Source organism: Barbus barbus (genome assembly GCF_936440315.1).
Source record: "Barbus barbus genome assembly, chromosome: 49".
Classification (NCBI taxonomy): Eukaryota; Metazoa; Chordata; class Actinopteri; order Cypriniformes; family Cyprinidae; genus Barbus; species Barbus barbus.
This window is the reverse complement of record NC_136727.1, coordinates 6,181,752-6,201,747: the sequence shown is the minus strand read 5'-3', so window position 1 is coordinate 6,201,747 and position 19,996 is coordinate 6,181,752. Positions and strand designations below refer to the sequence as shown.

The window sequence follows — 19,996 nt, the reverse complement described above, 5'->3', positions numbered from 1 at the left end:
CACTTGTTTTCAGAATGCTGACAGTACAGTAAAAATGTATTAAAAAGTAACAATGTACAATTTAAAGATAAAGTTGCGTTGCTATAGATTTAGATCATTTGTATGCCAAATAATTTTATAGTTATTTTATTTACTGTTATTAAGATTTGTGTGATTGTAAGGAGCTGTATCTAAATATAATATCAATGCGATACATGTCCAGGTTGTGTTTTAACTTTAAAATGAAAAATTATTTAAAATTAAAAGGAAAATATAAAATTATATTTGCATAAGGAATTAATCATATTTTGGTTTGTTTTTAGGACTAAAATATAGATTGTTTCCCTTAAAGTTTAGGTTGAAATATGCACAGCAAAATATAAATTGTGTCTTGTTTTCCAGGACAAACATCTAAACGTTCTTAAATTACGATACATTTACTTGCGATGCAAAATGACTTGCATTAAGTCATGTTTTTCTGAAAAAAATATAACATAATTGAGTGAGTTTTTGCTTAAAACAAGAAAAAATACCAATGAAGGAAAAAAAATACCAGTGGTGTCAGAAAAGTTATTTTGGTTTCCTTTTGAATTTTTTTTTCTTGCCCATCTGGCAGAGATTTTTTGTTTATTTTCTTGTTTTAAGCAAAAACTAAATATATTTTGGGACATTTTTTTCAAAAAACAAGATTTATAAATTTATCTTGATTTAAGAATGTTTAGATATTTGCACTGAAAAACAAGACTTTTTTTTGGACATTTCATATAAGATGCATGACAAGTCTTTACATCTTGCTTTATGTATTTTAGAAATATTTAAATAGAAATAGTGTTTTTTTTTTTTATCCCACCACTACATTTCAGTAGTGATGTGTGTGTTAACTGCTCCTTTGGAATAAAGTACAGAGATAATGGGCTCAAGGGCTCAATTACAATCTTACTTTGACCCTGAAGTACCTCAGGGGCCAGACTCAGTTACACAAAGATACAGAAGGAGGGCAGTGAAAATTACCCCATCTGTTCCCACCTCCCCCTACAGTACCTGGATACAGTATATCATCAAAATACATATACCAGTACTCCTAAAATGCACCTAAGATGTACAAGAGAACTTGTAGTAGATTATTCTGAATCATGTCAAGACATTTGTTAAGTCAAATGTATGCTGCTGGACTAATAGTGTTATATTTTTGTATTTCTAAGCTGAATCTATATACTGTTTTTGTAATATTGTTCAGTAACTATCTGTAAACTGTCTGTTTTGCTTGTGTATATATGTACGTATGAATTTATTTGCCATATTCATCAAAGAATAAAGACAATTGTCAAAGGACTTCCAGTTTATACCAGTTTGATAAATGACTTGGTAAGAATGAGGTGACTAAAAATGATCTCAAAACTCTGATAAAGGCCTCTTTACACCACTGAGTTAAGGCTTCTCTGTGCCTGCACATAATTCAATGCAAAGACACAATGCCACATGATACACAAAATAAATTATGCCTTCTCTGACCACCCCAAGCCCTAGTATCAAATTAAACAACTGTAATTTTTGTGTAAATGAATTTATGCCACCTCTGGGCAGCAACAACCTGTGTAAAGACACCTAAATGCTACTTCAGAAGTGCATCTGTGCCAACTTTGTAATGTAAGTTTCATTTACTACCAAAATTACACTGCAAATGTGGCACACAGGTGCTACTGAAATGGCATTTAGGGTCTTTACAAAGGCTGTTTAATGCTGCTCAGAGATGGCTATGCTGTGATATTAGGAGCTGAGGTAGGTCAGAGCTGACTTAGCATTACAATTTTACACCAAATTTTGAACAGGCACAGAGCAGGCCTTACGAAAATGAACCATGGTTTTACCACAAATAAAGCCCACATGGTTACTATAGTTAAACTACGGTAACCACAAATGGTTTTGCTACACTAACCTTAGCTTAACCATGGTATTTATAATAAAACTGTGGGTATACAAAAGGTAAATATTACGCCAAAGGGAGCAAACGTATGGGAACGGTCATTTCTTGGAAATACCTTAATTTCGTTACATTTCTATTTACTTTTGCCACTTGTTATGTGTTTTATGTTCAAATTTGTTGTTTATTTAAGATTTAAAGATGGTTGGAAAACTATACCTAAACCTTTTCAAGTGTAGACGAGCCTCGACGACCTGAGGAGGAGTTTCGACGGAACTCATCTTCCGTTTCTTTTTTACTCGGACAATATTAGCTGTAACACCAAACAAATAGTCAACTTTAACACGTGCAGGACTTTTTCTGAGTGTATAAACGCTGTGTATAAACGTTAGGATCTCATCCAAATAAATTAAAACACGCATACTTAGCCAGAATGGTGGGGAAAATTAAACGGGTCCGGCAGAAGCTCCATCACGGCGCTGTGAAGCTGGAAAATGAGCACCAAAACAAACCCATGCTGGGGAGTCTGGAGAAGATACAGATCCAGCCCGTTCAACTCATTAAAACAGATTCACAAGAGACCAAACTCAACACATCTGACAGCAGTATAAATAAAAATTCAAAGGTATGGCCATTTGTTTGTATTATTAATTTGTCGTATGCTATGAAATAGTTCACACTATCAGTGTAGTGTCATTTCTCCTCAGATGATCTAAACGAGATCTTCATGTGTTTTCTATATAACTAGGCGTTCAGTTTTCCCTCTGGAGTTTTTGCTGGAACTAAAATCTCCCCAGAGTCTTTAGTTCAAACGCTGAAAGTTGATGAACCATCAAATGTGACCATAAACAAACAGTCTGCAGGAGAACACAAAGGTGGGTTTTCCCCTCTTTTTTAATATCACTTACAGATTTGCTTTTAAATATAATATTTCATTTGAAAATCAGACCGTTTATGATTAAACAAAATGTAAATAATGATTTATTGATTTTTAAAAAGTAAAAAAATGATTTAATATTGTTTTTAATATTATAAAATACTGTAATTGCACAATATTTTAGTTTAATTCTGAAAGCGATGCAAAAGGCAAAGTTTTATAATTTTGTAAAATGTAAAACAAAATACAAAATGAAGAATAGCATTTATTTTATTTATGTCATAATCATTTAATATTTATTTTACTTCTGCTATTATAATATTATACTTACAAATTTTTGCACAGATTTGCTTTCAATAATGCAAGTAGTTCAAATGAGTATTACATATTAATAATAAATTATTGTATTGTAATGTAGTAGAAATAAATCTGCATTTAAATATGTTGTTGACAAATGTAAAACTATGTAAAGAAATAGTACTATTACTATTATGGTTTTTCTTTTGCACATGTAATTCATTATATTGTAATATACTGAATAATAATTCATATTTTTTTTTACATTTAAATCTGAAAAATACTTATTTTAATCTATGTAAAACAGAAAAGTTATAAGCCTAATGCAAAATAAAAAGGATGATCACGATTAGTTTATATTCATTTTACTTGGTATTGTGTTTTAATTGTGATTTTGTTTGCGCTAATTTGTTATTAAATATGTATTTCTACTGAATGTTACAAGTATTTAATATAATACATACTCTATAGGCTGTAATCATTTCATATTATTGTAATTAAACTGTTATACAATTATAATTTAATTAATTAAAAATATAATGTTATATTAAAATTGAATTGCAAAAAAGATTATTTAAATGCACACGCATTTGTTGTCACAAGATGGCAGACTATTGCATGTTTTTGAAATCTTTTCAAATCTAATGTCTATTTTGGAAATGATGCATATGAGTCATCTGTAATATGTCTTAAATGTTGGATGTTTGAAATCAGTGAACAATGATTTGATTTAAGCTGTAACTCAGAGGGTGGTGTAGTTTACTGGAGAAAGAAGATCCAGGCTCCTCATTGAAAAGTTGTTGGTTGGAACCCTGGAACTAAGCGAGGAATGAAGTTGTAGCAGTGTTAATGGAGGTATAATGTAATTAGATGAAAGTGAGAGTGTTTTTCCCCTCACATGTCCTCTGGCTTTGATTGGTCTCTATAAATGTCAGCTGCGTGTGAGTATTAAGGAGGGATGTTCTATTCCTGGCTGTCTGCAGTATAAATAACTCATGCGTGAACATCACAGCGCTGCTGCATCAATGCACTGACGTGACCGCTGACTCCACGGCTGCTCACGCGAACCAGTCTGAGTTCCTCTTGAGGAGAACTGCTGGACTGAAAGAGGAGGCGACTAGTAAAGCTGGAACCATTATATGAGTTATGCCTCACTGTGGCTACTATTCGAATCCCATACAGTACGTTTACTGTACTTAGTATTCAGACTTTTAGTGTGTGGTTGTTTCTTTAATTACAGGCAGTTTTGATACTGCAGACTTTTTTTTAGAAACTCTCTTAAACCATATTTTTTACGCACTTAATACAATTTTATTTGTTCAGTATTGACAAACAAACACAATTTTTTTCTTAAAAATATTTAATATTTTCTTCCACATCTGAGAATATGTAATGCGTTTAGTATCATTTTTTTTTGGTGGAAATGTCATTTCATTTTCTTGTTTTCTAAGGCTAAGTTCATAGCTATAGAGTTGTATGTATCCTACATGCACAGTGTTAAATAACTTTTATATATATTTAAATAATTTATTTGAATAAATTATATAAATCCTTTTAATGTAATAAATATCGAAATGGTTTATTTCACTCTTTATTTAGATAATAGTATAAAAATTCAGTTCTTATTTTGGGATTTTCTTAGTTTCTTAAATAATCAATGTATTTTTTTAATATCGTTTGAAAATTATTCAGATATAATCAGTTTGAAGATATTCTAATAAATTAAAAACGAAAACATTGGAAATTTTTAATATGTGTGTGTATATATATATATATATATATATATATATATATATATATATATATATATATGTGTGTGTGTGTGTGTGTGTGTGTGTATGTACGTGCATGCATGCATATATACACACACACACACACACACACGCATATATATTAATCGCATCCAAAATAAAAAATTGTGTACATAACATATGTGCGTGTACTTTCTGTATTTATTATGTATATATAAATACATACATGCATGTATATATTTAAGAAAAATATGTTGTGTTATAGATTATATTAGATTAAATATATTTATATATAATATAAATTATATGAATATAAATTTAAATACATGTAATTTTCTAAATATACACTGTATTTGCTTGTCTTTATATATACATAATGAAAATACACAGTACACACACAAATTATATAAACAAAAACTTTTATATTTCATGCTATTAATCGCAATGAATCATTTCCCAGTACAAAAAAAAAAAAAATATATATATATATATGTTTATTTTTAAATTGTAGTATTTTAATAAATTAAATTGTTTTTAATTAGAAAAATTTAAATTGTTCTATTAAAACAAAAATTGAAAAGATTAAAATTGAAAATATAATAAATTGTTGTATTAATTTTAATTCTTATTAAATATAATTATTTAATATTCGTGATTGTTTAAATGCACTTCATATATATTCAGTCACAAAGATATTAAATTTTTTTATTGTTTGTTTATAGCTTTTGTACATGTAACAAATAAACAAAAACTTTTATATATAAATAAAAAACGGTAAAATAAAATGTAAATATATTTAATTACACACTCACACCCACATATGTATATATATAGATAGATATACATAGATACATATATAATTTATGTGTAATATATTATAAATATTTTATATACTGTATGTGATTTTTTTTTTTTTACATGCTTCATTTATAATCACTTGGAAGATATTTGATGTTTTATTGTTTGTTTTTGTATATTTTATTTTAATATTTTTTCAGACTATGCTTCATTCGTGTAGTTTGAGGATCTAGTTAAATGTGCCTCAGTTGCGGCTGTGCTTGAGCGAGGTTGACGCAGAGAATAGATGTGTCCGCGGCACTGCTTTGACAGAACAAGATCTTTCGCCTCTTTAATTGGGGGTATCGGTGTCTCGGCGTGACCTCGGAAATTCACCTCCTTCACCTCCAGCTCAGCTCCCCAGACGCCCTGCCACCTCTCACAGTGCTGGCGGGACAGGGAGACAAGAAGTGCAAGTGCAGAGGGGCAAAAAGGGCAGCCGGGGTGTTCTGTCCGCTCCTAATTGGCGGTATCCGTTTCAGCCAGCTCTCTGAACATGATGCTGTCTCTGGGATGGATGTGGTGGGAATTATGGATTTTTTTCCCTATCCCTGGTTTGCGGCAAACAGACGGATGCAGAGGCGAGATTGAGTTTCCAGTGTCAGGAGTGCTGGAGGGAGATATGAGGGCCGGAGATCCCTATCGGGCAGATACAGCAGAAAAACACCACTGTTGTTATTTCTGTGGTGGCTGATGGTTGGATCGGCTCACTGATGGTTGTTCCTGATCTGAGAGCGGTTTAGTGATGGCTTTCAGTGGTTCAGAGTGTGGAAAACTGGTTGTGGATCAGGCAGGGACTGGAAATTGGCAAACAGATATTGAATGGAGACAATGTAAATTAAAGTTTGGATTTTTACAATTGTAAATTATGGTATGCAATTGCAGATTATGGTCGTCTTTGATTTGGTTTTGCATTATAATTTGAGTGTAAATTTCAAAATCATCTTATTCGAAGCAAATCTGTGATGCCCAAGATTTCTACAGCATAACAGGACGTAAGACTCAATGCATTCAACCCTGTTATTTTAAGTTATTTTAAGAAAAATATTTTTTCTTTAATTTATGGGTAATGTAAGTTTATCAACAACTAAAAACCAACATGTGATTTTAAACTAGCTAGTACCTACTGAGTTATATCAAAATTACAGCTAATTGATCAACTCTGTTAAAAAAAAAGAGTTAGTGTTGCTAAAGTTGGCAACACTGTACATCTCCATTTCTCCAACTACGGGCTAGGCCACGGGTCAAACAGAAAATGTGCGCTGCGTTCATTTTTGTTGCTATGTTTAAATGTCATACATTTACTCTAAATTTACTCTTACTCTAAATTATTTGTGTAATTGTGGTAAATATATAATGTGATAAATATAGGCTAATATATTATTTAAGAAAATAACACACATAACTGTAAAAATACAATATATTTCCCCTTTTCTCGTTATTGTCATTTTCCCAGTGGAGTTGTGTAAAAGCAGATGTTTGTTTTATTTATCATATTGAAGGAGGATGAGGGCGTTTGTGTCTGGACTTCACATGCAGGTCAGTCTGGAACAAGTGATATAGTGTGGAGAAATGTGGGTCGTAGGACATGACGTTTATCTCTGTTATCGAGTCTCCTCTCCAGACTCATTTCCAGAGGACAGAGCTCAAAGAGCAGTTTGTCCATGGCCGTGTCATGCCCATATACAGACAAAAACACACAGACGTCTGTGTGTGTTTATAATGCTGTTAAAACTGAGTGAAAACTTGTTTTGATGTGTACATGACACGTAATCGTTCAGGACTCATAAGTAACTCTCATGTTATTCTCTTGAGTCCCCTGCATCGAATCTGTCCTGGTTCAGCTTTCCTTCACAGGAAGATGACGGTCATTTGAGATGCTGTTTCTCTTACAAACACACACACACACACACACACACACAGCAGGCCAGTCTTCTCGAAGTGATTGACACATACAAAATAGCAGACATAAATGCACAGAAATGTGCTGCGGATGTGGCTACATTTTTCCAATTGGATTACAGATGTTGATTCACTTTTCACGGCTGGGAAATGAGTGAAAACACTCTTTGGCATCAAAATGTGGAAAACACACAACAAACTCAAATTATTGGTTTAAGTTTAGATCATTTAGTTTGAGCACAGTTTTATAGAATGAAAATATTTTGGTTGGAAAAGAGTATGGTTTTTAGATATTTTCTCTTACTCGGTTATAAACAAACATGCACTTTTTATCAATTTATTTATTGTATTGTTATTTCGTGAGTAAATTTCATAGATCATATTTAACCCTATAAGCAAAAATATAAGAAATTATATTTGTATGACATAATTATAGTCTAATTATCATTACTGTAATGGGAATAATATAAAGAGACTTTTTATTATTTATTATCTAAAGTAAAACTTCTTAGATACCTTCACGCAAAATCTTATATCACAATATGAGGAATTTTAGCATTTCACAGTAACGATATATATCATGTTATTATCTTTGCTTTAAGGTCTTAATGATATCAAAATTTGTGACCATAGGCGACAAGAATTTTGAAATTTCTGTGTCAACATCAACAACTAATACTAGCCTAAATTAAAAACCAAAAAATAAAAATTCAAGCTCACTGGTGACAAGTAAACAGTCAGTGATTAAATAAGAAACTAATTGCAATTAATGTGACACAAAAAAAAAAATGCAGTAGAACAAATAAATAAGAAATGTGAAATGTTACATACATTGTATGTAATCAAATGTATAAAAACCCTGCATATTCTTCACTGTGGAAAATAAATATTTCTTCTTATTAAAGTTACAAAAGTGATATAGTCGAGAGCAGTGAGAGATTTTCTCTTTTGTTGTTTGATTATAATGAATGACAGAAAGCAGGAATATTAGACTGCTGTCACTTTAAGAGCTGCCCAGATCCCATGTAGTGTTACAAATGTGTTTTCTTTCTCAGCTGTTTGATTTCACTAAAATAACTCCATAACCTCATCTTCACTAGCCTCTCTGACAGCGATCAGAAATGTAGAGAAATGAGTTCTCTTGTGTGCTGCTTATTGCATTTCAACAGCTTAAAATCACTTGTTTTAAACAGCAATACTTATAAACACTTGTAAAGTTTTCGTCACCACATAGCACAGCAACGTTACGCGAGCGCGTAACTGCGATAGAGACAATAGTCCAAATTCTCTACCGGATGACAAATTTCTGCCGTTTAATTGTGTCTACCGGTATATCACACACCCCTAAAATATACATAAATATATATACAGTCATGGCCAAAAGTATCAGCACCCTTGGTAAATATGATCAAAGAAGGCTGTGAAAATATAACCTTTCATTGGATAATAAGAATTTAAAATGAGGGGGGGATATCATTATGAAATAAATGTTTTTCTCTAATACACATTGGCCACAAATTAACGGCACCCTTTTATTCAATACTTTTAGAAACCTCCATTTGCCAGTTTAACAGCTCTAAAGTTTCTCCTATAATACCTGATGAGGTTAGAGAACACCTGACAAGAGATCAGAGACCATTCCTTCATCCAGAATCACTCCAGACCCTTTAGATTCACAGCTCCATGACGGTGCTTCTTCTCTTCAGTTCACCTCACTCATTTTCTACAGGGTTCAGGTCAGAGGACTGGAATGGCCAGCAGAAGCTTGGTTTTGTGCTCAGTGACCCATTTTTGTGTTGTTTTTGAGGTTTGTGTTTGGATTATTGTCCGGTTGGAAGATCCAAACATGGCCCATTATAAGATTTCTAACAGAGTCAGTCACTTATGATCTGTTGGTATTTGATAGAATCCATAATGCCATGTGTCTGAACAAGATGTCCAGGACCTCCAGCAGAAATATAGGTCCACAACATCAAAAATACAGCAGTATATTTCATTGTACACATGGGGTAATTTTTATCCCTGTGTTCACCAAACCCATCTTGAGTGTTTGCTGCTAAAAAGCTAATTTTTTAGTTTCATCTGACCATAGAAGTCAGTCCCATTTGAATTTCCAGTCGTGTCTGATAACTGAATATGCTGGAGATTGTTTTTGGATGAGCTAGGAGAATTTTTCTTGAAACCCTCCCAAACAACATGTGGTGATGTAGGGGCTGTTTGACATTTTTTTTTTTTTAAAGGTTTTCTGACACCGAGACTCAACTATTTTCTGCAATTCTCCAGCTGTGATCCTTGAAGAGTCTTTAGCCACTCAAACTCTCCTCCTCACCATGCATTAGGACGATATAGACACACGTCCTCTTCCAGGCAGTTTCGTAACATTTTATGTTGATTGGAAATTCTTAATTATTGCCCTGATGGTGGAAATTGTAATTTTAACTGCTCTAGCTTTTCTTAAAGCCACTTCACTAATTTGTGAAGCTCAATTTTCTTTTGCTGCACATCAGAAATATATTCTTTGGTTTTTCTCATTGTGATGGATGATAAAGGGAATTTGAGCTATGTTTTCCCTCCTATTTATATTTCTGTGAAACAGGAAGCCATGGCTGGATAATTTCATGTTCATAATCACCCTGGAGTGCTCAAAATTGTGAATATGAATGGGAATATACTTCAGAGATATTTTACTCATAAGAATTTCTAGGGGTGCCAATAATTTTCCAACGTGTATTTGAGAAAAACATTTATTTCATAATGATTTTTCCCTCCATTTTAATTTTTTCTTATCCAATGAAAGGTTAGATTTTTGTGAATTTTTTTTAAATAAAAGATGAAAAAGATTAACCATGCAGATTAGTTTTCACAGCCCTCTTTGATCATATTTACCAGGGGTGCCGATATTTTTGACCATGACTGTGTGTGTGTGTGTGTATATATATATATATATATATATATATATATATATATATATATATATATATATATATATATATATATATAACACTGGAAATTACGTTATATTTCCAAAAATCAAATGTCTGCACTCATTAGTTATGCGAATTTAGGGGGAAATCTGTATAATTTCTGAAAATAATATAACAAGGTTTTTACAAATTTGCTTTGCAAAAAAAGTATTACAATTATATAAAGCTTATTTCAAAACAATGAAATGTGACCTTGCTATATTTTTCTGAGACATATTTTCTCAACATTGTCCTCTTAAAGATAAAGGTGTTGATTTGACCAAAACGCTCTGCTTAGTTCATATGTATTCTGAAGAAATAAAGAACATGAACTGCTATGATGAACATCCACAGCCAGGCAGGAGAGGTCAGTGAGGTCTCCTTCTGTCTCTTAGTGACCGGATCTTTGCAGAGCTGTGAAGGCGTTTTTCATGATCAAATATCTCATACAAACACTCTTTTCCTCTAAATGTTGCTCGGCAACCAGAAGCTTGTTGAGCTGAGTTTTTCCCCGGAGATGGAAATCGCAAAGGTCGACTCATTTCATGTGTTTCTCTCTGGGTTTAATGCACTTGTGTTATTTTTGGACAAAGCGGTCACTGTAATTTAACTGTTTTTAGCATATATTGCGCAACGCAGATCATTTCAGAGTGCCAAGCGAAATTGTGTGTGGGCAGTTTATGTTGTTTTATGGTGATTTTCACAGTAATTCAATTATTATTATTAATTAGCAGTTATTACTATGCATTACACCAACATTCAGATTATTATAATATTCAATTATTAATAAAAATTTAATTATTTTTGTTAAACACCCAATGTGCATTTTCTGAATGTAGAGCATGTACATCTTGACACTTTCTATTTTTTCCATGCTTTGTATTTTAAATATTTGTATTAATAGAAATTATAATTAATTTATATTAATAATTGGAATGTTATAATAAAATTTAATTATTAACAACATTAATTTATTAAGCACCCAATGTGCATTTTCTGAAAGTAAAACATGTATATCTTTTGATATATTTTTATTTTTTCAATGCACAATCATTTAAATATTTTATATTTAATATGATTAGCCTAATTATTATTATAAATTATATTAACATTTGCACTGTTATAACAATATTAAATGATTAATTTAGTCTTTTTAAAAGCTCCCGATGTGCATTTCTGAAAGTGAAGCATTTTTTAATAATTTAATTATTATTATTTTTTTTAATAGTTAGTTAATGTTTTAAGTTAATTATTATTGTTATTATTAATTTTACTAACAATTGGAGTATTATAATGTACAATGAATAAAATCAATTTAATCATTTTTATTAAGTGCACAGTAAGTGGATTTTATAAAAGTGAAATATTTTTTTATTTTTACAATTCACATAAATTTAATATTTTATTAATAGTAATAGATACTAACAATTTGAATGTTATAATTAAATTACAAACAAATTAATTATTTTTATTAAGCGCCCAATAAGTGGATTTTCTGCAAGTGAAACATGCAAAACTTGTGACATTTATATTTTTTCAGTGCACAGTAATTTAAATAATTATTTTAATGAATAGTAATTATTATTAAATATGCCATCAGAATATGTTATAATAATGTAAATTGATTAATAACAATTTAATATTTTTATTTAGCCCTTTTCGTGAAAATGAACCGCGTAAATCTTGTGCGTCACACATCACTTCTAAAAGAGGTTTATTTGTGGTTTGACCTCAGTGGTCTGTGAATGACCTCTGTCAGATGGACATTACACTGATGCATACACACATAGACAACTAAAGATTCCTCGTCACACTTGATCTGATCCCCAGAGGTCAGCACAATCGTTAAATACACACAATATGCTCCTCCTGATAAGACATCACTATCCGGGAACAGGAAGTTACATGCAGTTAAACAGACAACACTTCTGTGTCATTTCAAAACATTCATTCAAAGATCAATTCATTTTATTTGACTTTTCCCACCATACATTATTTTCTGACCAGCAGTGCAGTTCCTGGCTCATTTCTGTTGGGAACTGAACCTGCAGCCTTTGTGTGCACAGCCTTAACTGATTGGCTGCCACTGCGTTATTTTGACAGGTGCGTGAAGTTCACGCTCTGCAGACAAAACAATACCCACATGAACCAAAACACCTGCATTTAAACCCAAACTAAAACCCTCTTCAAAGAATAAGCTAAAAGTCTAATGCATGTGTTTTGCTTTTTGTATTTAAACCAGTGCTTAAAACGAAATAAAACTTAAAATGAATAAAAATAGTTTTCATTAATTAAAATGAAGCTTAAATAAAATGAAATATAAATATCAGATGACGAACTTAAACATTACTTTTTTTTAAGATTAATTGTTTTTAACTAAGGCTATTTAAATAGTTTTTATTTCTTTAATTAAGATAAGGCTGAAATAAAATATAAATATTAGATGAAAAACAAACTTTCATATTAGAAATGATTAAAGCGAACAGTTTGTTAATAAATTAAAATAAAGCTGAAATAAATTACGATGTATTTTAGATAGAAAACTTAAATTTATAAAACTTAATCTTACTATTATAAATATTGCAACTAACTTTTTTTTATTACTGACATTAAAAAAATAAATTTATGCCAAGTGGAAAAATACAAAAACTTAACAAAATGACAAAAAGCACTTAAAAATCCTAAATTTTAAATGAAAACAAAATAGTAAAGTAGTATATTAATAATACTAAATAACACTGGTTTAAATTCGTCCCCATTTGAAAGTAATGGTTTGTATTCCATTTTTAATTTTATGCATTCCTGTACCATTTTCATTTTATGAACGTTTTATGGTTTTTACTTATTTTTATTCCTGTTTTATTGTGTGATGCCTTTTATTTTTATAGTTATTATAATATATGTATTTTTAAACTAAATATAAAGCACACTTAGCTTTTTCTTTTTCCCCTTTTGAAAATAATAATTTTTTTGTTTTGTTTTTATTTTTAAGCCTTTTAGTGTTGAACGCATAAAATGTGTAACATCTTTGTAAAATTGATCACTAATGATCCATATGGAAATGTCTATTTTTAGGCACAGGAGAAAAGAAACAACAGTCGAAGAAAGAAAAAATGAAGGAGCGCAGGGAAAGATGGCTTAACAGTGAGTATTTTTTCACCTTCTCTTCTTCCCTTTCCCGCAAAGAAAATGATAATATCATCAACTGAATCCCGAAACACTCATGTGAGGCCATTTCTTTGATGGTGAGCTGATCTCATGGGCCGAGGGGAACTTCAGAGATGGATATGGCGGGATCATTAACGCCACACCCCGATTCTGACGCCTGGAATCGCTCCGACCGATCAATGCGGCATGTAACACAAGCTCCGGCCGAGGTGATTATAATTAGGATCTAATGGGGCTCGCGGCTCCAGCCGAAACCCAAGCCTCAGACTGCATGTCGCATTGTCAGGAAATTAAAAAGGGGGGAGAATTGAGATGTTGATGGATACATAAAACTCAAAGACCTTCAAGGTCTTAACAAATGGTGTACAAAAACACTTATATACAAGGTTAACAAAGTCATAAAGAAAATAACTAAATTGCCACTTGTGAGATGAAAAATGACATTTATTTTGTGTTTGCAAAAAGACGTAGTGCTTCTGTCAAAGAAGTGCTTCTCTGTCTGTTTTTTTTCTTCCCTACATGTACTTTGTTGTTTTTGGACTGAAGCACCTGGGGTGTCCTGCTTTCTGTCTCAGAGCTTCGGTTTGGTTTTAGATGGTCGAGTGACATCAGTCTGTTCCTGCAGGAGTTATTTTCTGTCTGAGGGCTGGAGAGGAAGTCATAGGCCTACTGGAATGAGCTGATTTCTTTGATTCCTTGCCGTGTTTAAAAGGAGATATGTTTATTTGAAGTATTTTTATGTGTAGGGATAGGTTTAGAGAGATGGATTATGTATTTTACACTTTTTAAAATTAAAGTTTTTTATTTTGTGCTTTTGTTTTTTAAAATGAATTTGTACCATATTATTTTATACTTTTTTTTAAATATATATTTTTATGCTTTTATTTTCCACTTTCTTTTTTTTATGTATAGCCTTTTATTTTACACGTTTTCTTTTTTGTTTATGCTTTTGTTTTTAAAAAGATTAAGCATCTTTTATTTTGTCTTAAGTATTTATTTTCTATTTTACATATTTTTATACATTTGTTTTTATTTTATGCTTTTTAATTCCTTTAAGACATTTTTTATTTATTTATTTAATTTATTATATGAATTTATGTTTTATGTTTTCGTTTTCATGCTCTTTATGGCTTTTTGCCTTTCTATTTAATGACACTTTATTATTTTTATGAATCTGTTTTATTTTATGCTTTTTATACCTTTTTTTAATATTCCAATTTTTTTGTTTTATACATTTTTAGTTTTATTTTATGCTTTTTTTAAATTCACTTTATTTATTTATTTATTTTTAAATGCCATTTTATTTTATACAATTTAATATATCATTTTAGACATTTTTTATTTATACTTTTTTAACACGTTAAAAAAGCTATGCCATATATTTATTTTATCCTTTTTTAAATAATTTTTTTATGTTTTGTTTTATACTCTTTATTTTATGATTTTCCTTGATTTTAAATAATGCATATGTGTTTTTTTATTTAATTGTTGTAACTATTTTATTTTATTCCTTTTCATACCGTTTGCCAGAGAACAGAAAATAAGGAGAAAAGGATCTGGAAATGGCTTCACAACCTCGCAACAGTTCAAAGAGCCTGTGTCAATTTGAATGAATATGTGTCTACTGCTTGTTGTAACCAGAAAAGCTCTTTTTCATATGTAGTTTGTTTGTTTCTGTATCATCTCCAGAGATCAGTGCAATCAAGCTGGCGAATGAGCAGCAGGTGGCGCAGGCGCGGAGGAAGGCCACACCCGTGGTGGGCGACATGAGACCGCTGGCCGATGCCCTTCCTGAACTCTCCCTGCTCCTCCCGTCTCTCAAAACCCCCGCCAGCACACAGCGGAGAAACAAAGCGTAAGCCTCCGTTTTCTCATGACTGCACACAAGCTCTGGGATAATTTATGCAGATTTGTTCATATTTTCTGGCATGAATGAGCGTCTCAAAACAACACGTCATGCAAACATATTTCATTCAACACCTCTTTTTTGTATTCATTTTCTGCAAATCAATTTACATCTTTTTTTTCTTTTTCTGCCCTCTTGAGTTCTATATATTTACTTAATATTTATAGTACATTTAAACTATTAGTTTTTCTATTTCCCCAGAAAGATATCTAAAAAAATGCCAGAAGATAATCTCATAATCTCAAACACGTTTCATTTTGTTTTACAAATTAATTCTGCATTAACTCGAGATAAATACCCACTCTCAGTATGAACATTTGCACTTTTTACGTATTATAAAAATGTATATTAATATAATTTAAAAAAGTTATACAAAAAATATTTCATCAGCTAGAAATTTTTCTTTTTCAATAAAATGTAAGCTTAAAATTAAAAGTAATCACAAACCACTGGAAGTCATGAAAATACATTGGTCAGGTGTGGGAACCCTGTAAGTAAACAAATAAGAGATTTATATATGGAGAAGTCATGTATATAAATATGATTTTAAAAAATTTTGGACAAAAATTTAATCGGCTTGAAATTGGTCTTTAAATTTTAGTGATTTTGTTCTGCATTATCATCTTCATCTTTTTTTTTAATGTCGTCTTTTTATTCATTTTTATTTCAGTTTTAGTTATTTTAGTACATCAAGGTAAACTAAATGAAAATGAGAAATGTTGCCTTGGCAATAAGATATGTTTAAAAAGTTAAAGTTTGTTTTATTTGAAGTGACCCAAATGTTGTTGTTATTGTTTGTTTTAGTTAACTATAATAACTCTTGTGTTAAAATGTAAACCTTGAACAGCAGACAAAACATTTCAGTCTTTGATATTTTTGCCAATCCCCCCCATAAGCATACTATAGTGAAAAGTATATTTATATTGCACACACAGGCTCTAAATGTATTTCTTAAGAAATTAAGCATGCCACGTGTCGACAGCAGTCACGCTGTTTTGTAGATTAATCGAATTTGGCTGAGCACACACAACTCTGAAAGACAAAACGTTTCTCACAACTGTTTAATTGCTTTGATCCAAACCACATTAGTCTGTTTTCTGTTTGTTTGTGGTGTTTTATCTGTTAGTCATTTGATGTGTTTTGAAGTCTTGCTTTGTCTTCAGTGAGTAATAAATAACACTTGTGTGAGGAAAGCCTGTGCTCTGGAGAACTTCAAAGCGCTTCTTCAAACATGCTTCTAATATATAAAACTCTATATATCTATAACATCTCTATATATAAAACACTTGAGCATTTTTCTGACATGTTTTTATTTATTTATTTCTAAGTTAATGATGATAACTATATATTGTTCTGCATGTAACACTGTTGTTTGTTCTTGTTTCTTGCCACAGTTCAGTTAAGAAACCAGAACCTACAAACTTCAGCTTGATGAAACCAGCCCAGAAACGAAAACTACTGTAAGATAATGGCTTCCATTATATTTCCACGCTTTGCTAATGTTAATTTCACATTAGTATTTTATTTTATAAAGCAATTTTTATTAATATTATAATTAGTTTAAATTATTGTCATGACAGTTAAGCACATTCTTTGTTAAATTCCTCATAAAAAATAAACAATTAAAAAAATATCAAATGTAAAATACAAAATCATAATGTGAGGTAAAAAGATTAATTATTAATTAATTAAAAGAAGTAATACCCTGTGTACCACAGTAACATATACTGTTCAACATTTGTAAGATGCAGCAATTATTCTATTGCAAGCCATTTAAAACTATTTATTTGACACTGTGTGCTATTTTTTTAATGCAAAATATAGATTCCACGGGATAATATTAAAAAAGACACTGATTGCAAATGTGCCTACTATTATTGGTGAGAAGATAGTATTAATCTTCAATATTTTGCATTATTGTCATGACAATTAAGTACATCACATTAATAAAAAAAAAACATTTTTTTATTAAAAACCTTCTGTAAATATATTATTTACAAATTATTTATAATTTAAATAAAAATCATTATTTAAACTTTCATTATTATAAATAATTATATTGTTTAATTGAGGTTAATTTATATTAAATTATTTCAATAAATAACAACATAAAATTGCCATGCAAGTAATCTTACTACTTGTTATGAAATGTTACTACTATATATATGTATATTAGTGTTGTCAAACGATTAATCGCGATTTATCGCATCCAAAATAAAAGTTTTTGTTTGCATAATATATGTGTGTGTACTGTGTGTATTTATTATGTATATAAAAATACACATACATTCAATATTTTTAAAATATTTACACGTTTATACATTTATATATTCATATTTTATATTATAGATAAATATATTTAATATATAAATATAAAATTTTTCTTAAATATATACATGCATGTGTTTGTATTTATATACACATAATAAATATACACAGTATACACAGATATATTATGTAAACAAAAACTTTTATTTTGGATGCGATAAATCGCGATTAATTTTTACTAATATGTGTTTGTGTGTGTGTGTGTGTGTATATATACTGTAAAAATTTAACAGGTTTGCTTGTTCACCATTGTAAGCTTTCTTTGTTTTGTCACATAACATTTTATTTGTGCACAGATATTTTAAAGTCAAATGTCAAACGAACCGTTATATTTGTCCGGTTTCAGCGAGACGGAAGCATCTCACTTCAGCGAAGCCATGAAAAATCCCGCCTTCAAGACCAACCCTTTAGCTGCGATTGGTGATCACCTGCGAAAACGACTCAAACAGGAAGAAGAACAGATTTAATCGCGACTCTGCTACGCCGCCCTGTTAGTAGACTTCAAGAACTGTGTTTATCATACGCTGGTACATCGAAACAAACAAATACAGTAAAACTGGTTTTGGACATCATAACAGAATATGAAAATGAAGAGGAATCCAGAGATTTGCATAAGTTTATCTGACATGCATAAACATTATGGAGGAAACGGTTTATCGCGGTTTTTCAGTGTAATTTCGTAAATGAGTTTGAGTAAAAGGAATTGCTTTAATAATCAAGTTACCAGATATTTAATGAGTGTTTCCACGCTGTCTGTTCCATATGCTCTTGATAAGATAAAAATAAATCCAAGTCGAAAATGATTACGCATATGTTTTTTCTTTATTAGCAGCACATGCTGAGAAATACTTGCCTTATAACGTCAAAAAATTCCATAGGCTTAAACTGAAAAGGATGGATTGCTTACTATGAAATTGACTCTACCTGCTGCTTTCGTTCATTGAATATCACAGACAAAAGCCTCTAATTAAAGAGACTTTTAGCATGTGCTTTTGTATTTCCATGGCAACACTTTGCAAAAAGAAGGAAAGGGTGGCAGTAGCGGCAACACTTCAGAGATAAAGGAGAAATTGGAACCGAAAGCCTGTCATGAACCTGACTTCTCTTAATGGCTTCATGAGAGCAGACTGTAGGGGCTCTTGGATGTATGAGATTGAGGAGGACCTTCTCTTGGATCACGTTTCAGCCAAACTGGATCCACTTCACAATCCCATCAAATGTGCATAAATGCAACATTGTGGAATAACAGAAGCATTGAGTCAGCACATATGTAATGTTTGTGATCAAGTGAGTGAGGAATGTGGGTGTAGATAGATGTTCTTCACCCACACAAGATTCATCTCGGCGTGTTCTTGTTGGTTTGTCCTAAATCCATTTATTATAGGATAAGATTCTAAATGGTGAAATGTGTATAATTTCAATGACAGATAGTTAAAAGAAAAGCAACATATCCATCTTAATATCTACTCAGCAATACTCCTAGACACATTTGCAATCAGTGTCAGAAATGAAAAATATTCCTGGAATATATTTTGATTTAATCAGTACAATGTGTCATTTTGTCAAGTTGAATTGTTTGCAATTGAATTAATTCCTTATTCACGTTATTATTAAATATATAAAGTTGCAAAAACATCACATGCCTTACAAGATTTGTTTTATCTGGTAGATATATTGTTTGTTTATTTTATTTTGTGTTTTTATTTATTACTGTGGCATTTATTTATGAACCTGGTCAGTAGTCATTACAATATTTATTCATTTTTAGACATTTAGAGAGAGTGCTTTATAATACTCAGTTTAGCTTCTAACACATGAAAAAGCTTCAGATTATATATAAAAAATATAACATGTAAAGGTAAGTGTTGTATAATGTACTCAAGATTCATAATTCACCTTAATCAGTTGTACAAATACTCAGAATTCATTTTAATCTAGCTTAATCTCTCAAAATCTGCCAAGAACATGACTGGGCAATAATGCACACCCAAATCAAAAGGAAGACATTATAAATATGATTTTATTTTCTCGCTGTGACATTTTTTTATGAAAACTAAGCACAGTTTC

General features: G+C 30.9%; 1 protein-coding gene across 1 annotated transcript; it reads left to right on the top strand.

The window, feature by feature from the left end:
* The first annotated feature begins 2,148 nt into the window (after positions 1–2,148).
* On the top strand, positions 2,149–19,557 carry slx9 (SLX9 ribosome biogenesis factor). Its single transcript, XM_079413863.1, has 6 exons — positions 2,149–2,525; positions 2,649–2,775; positions 13,603–13,671; positions 15,385–15,550; positions 16,996–17,061; positions 18,276–19,557. The coding sequence occupies exons 1-6, from the start codon at positions 2,334–2,336 to the stop codon at positions 18,394–18,396; spliced, it is 741 nt and encodes a 246-aa protein (XP_079269989.1). The 5' UTR covers positions 2,149–2,333; the 3' UTR covers positions 18,397–19,557.
* Positions 19,558–19,996: the final 439 nt, after the last annotated feature.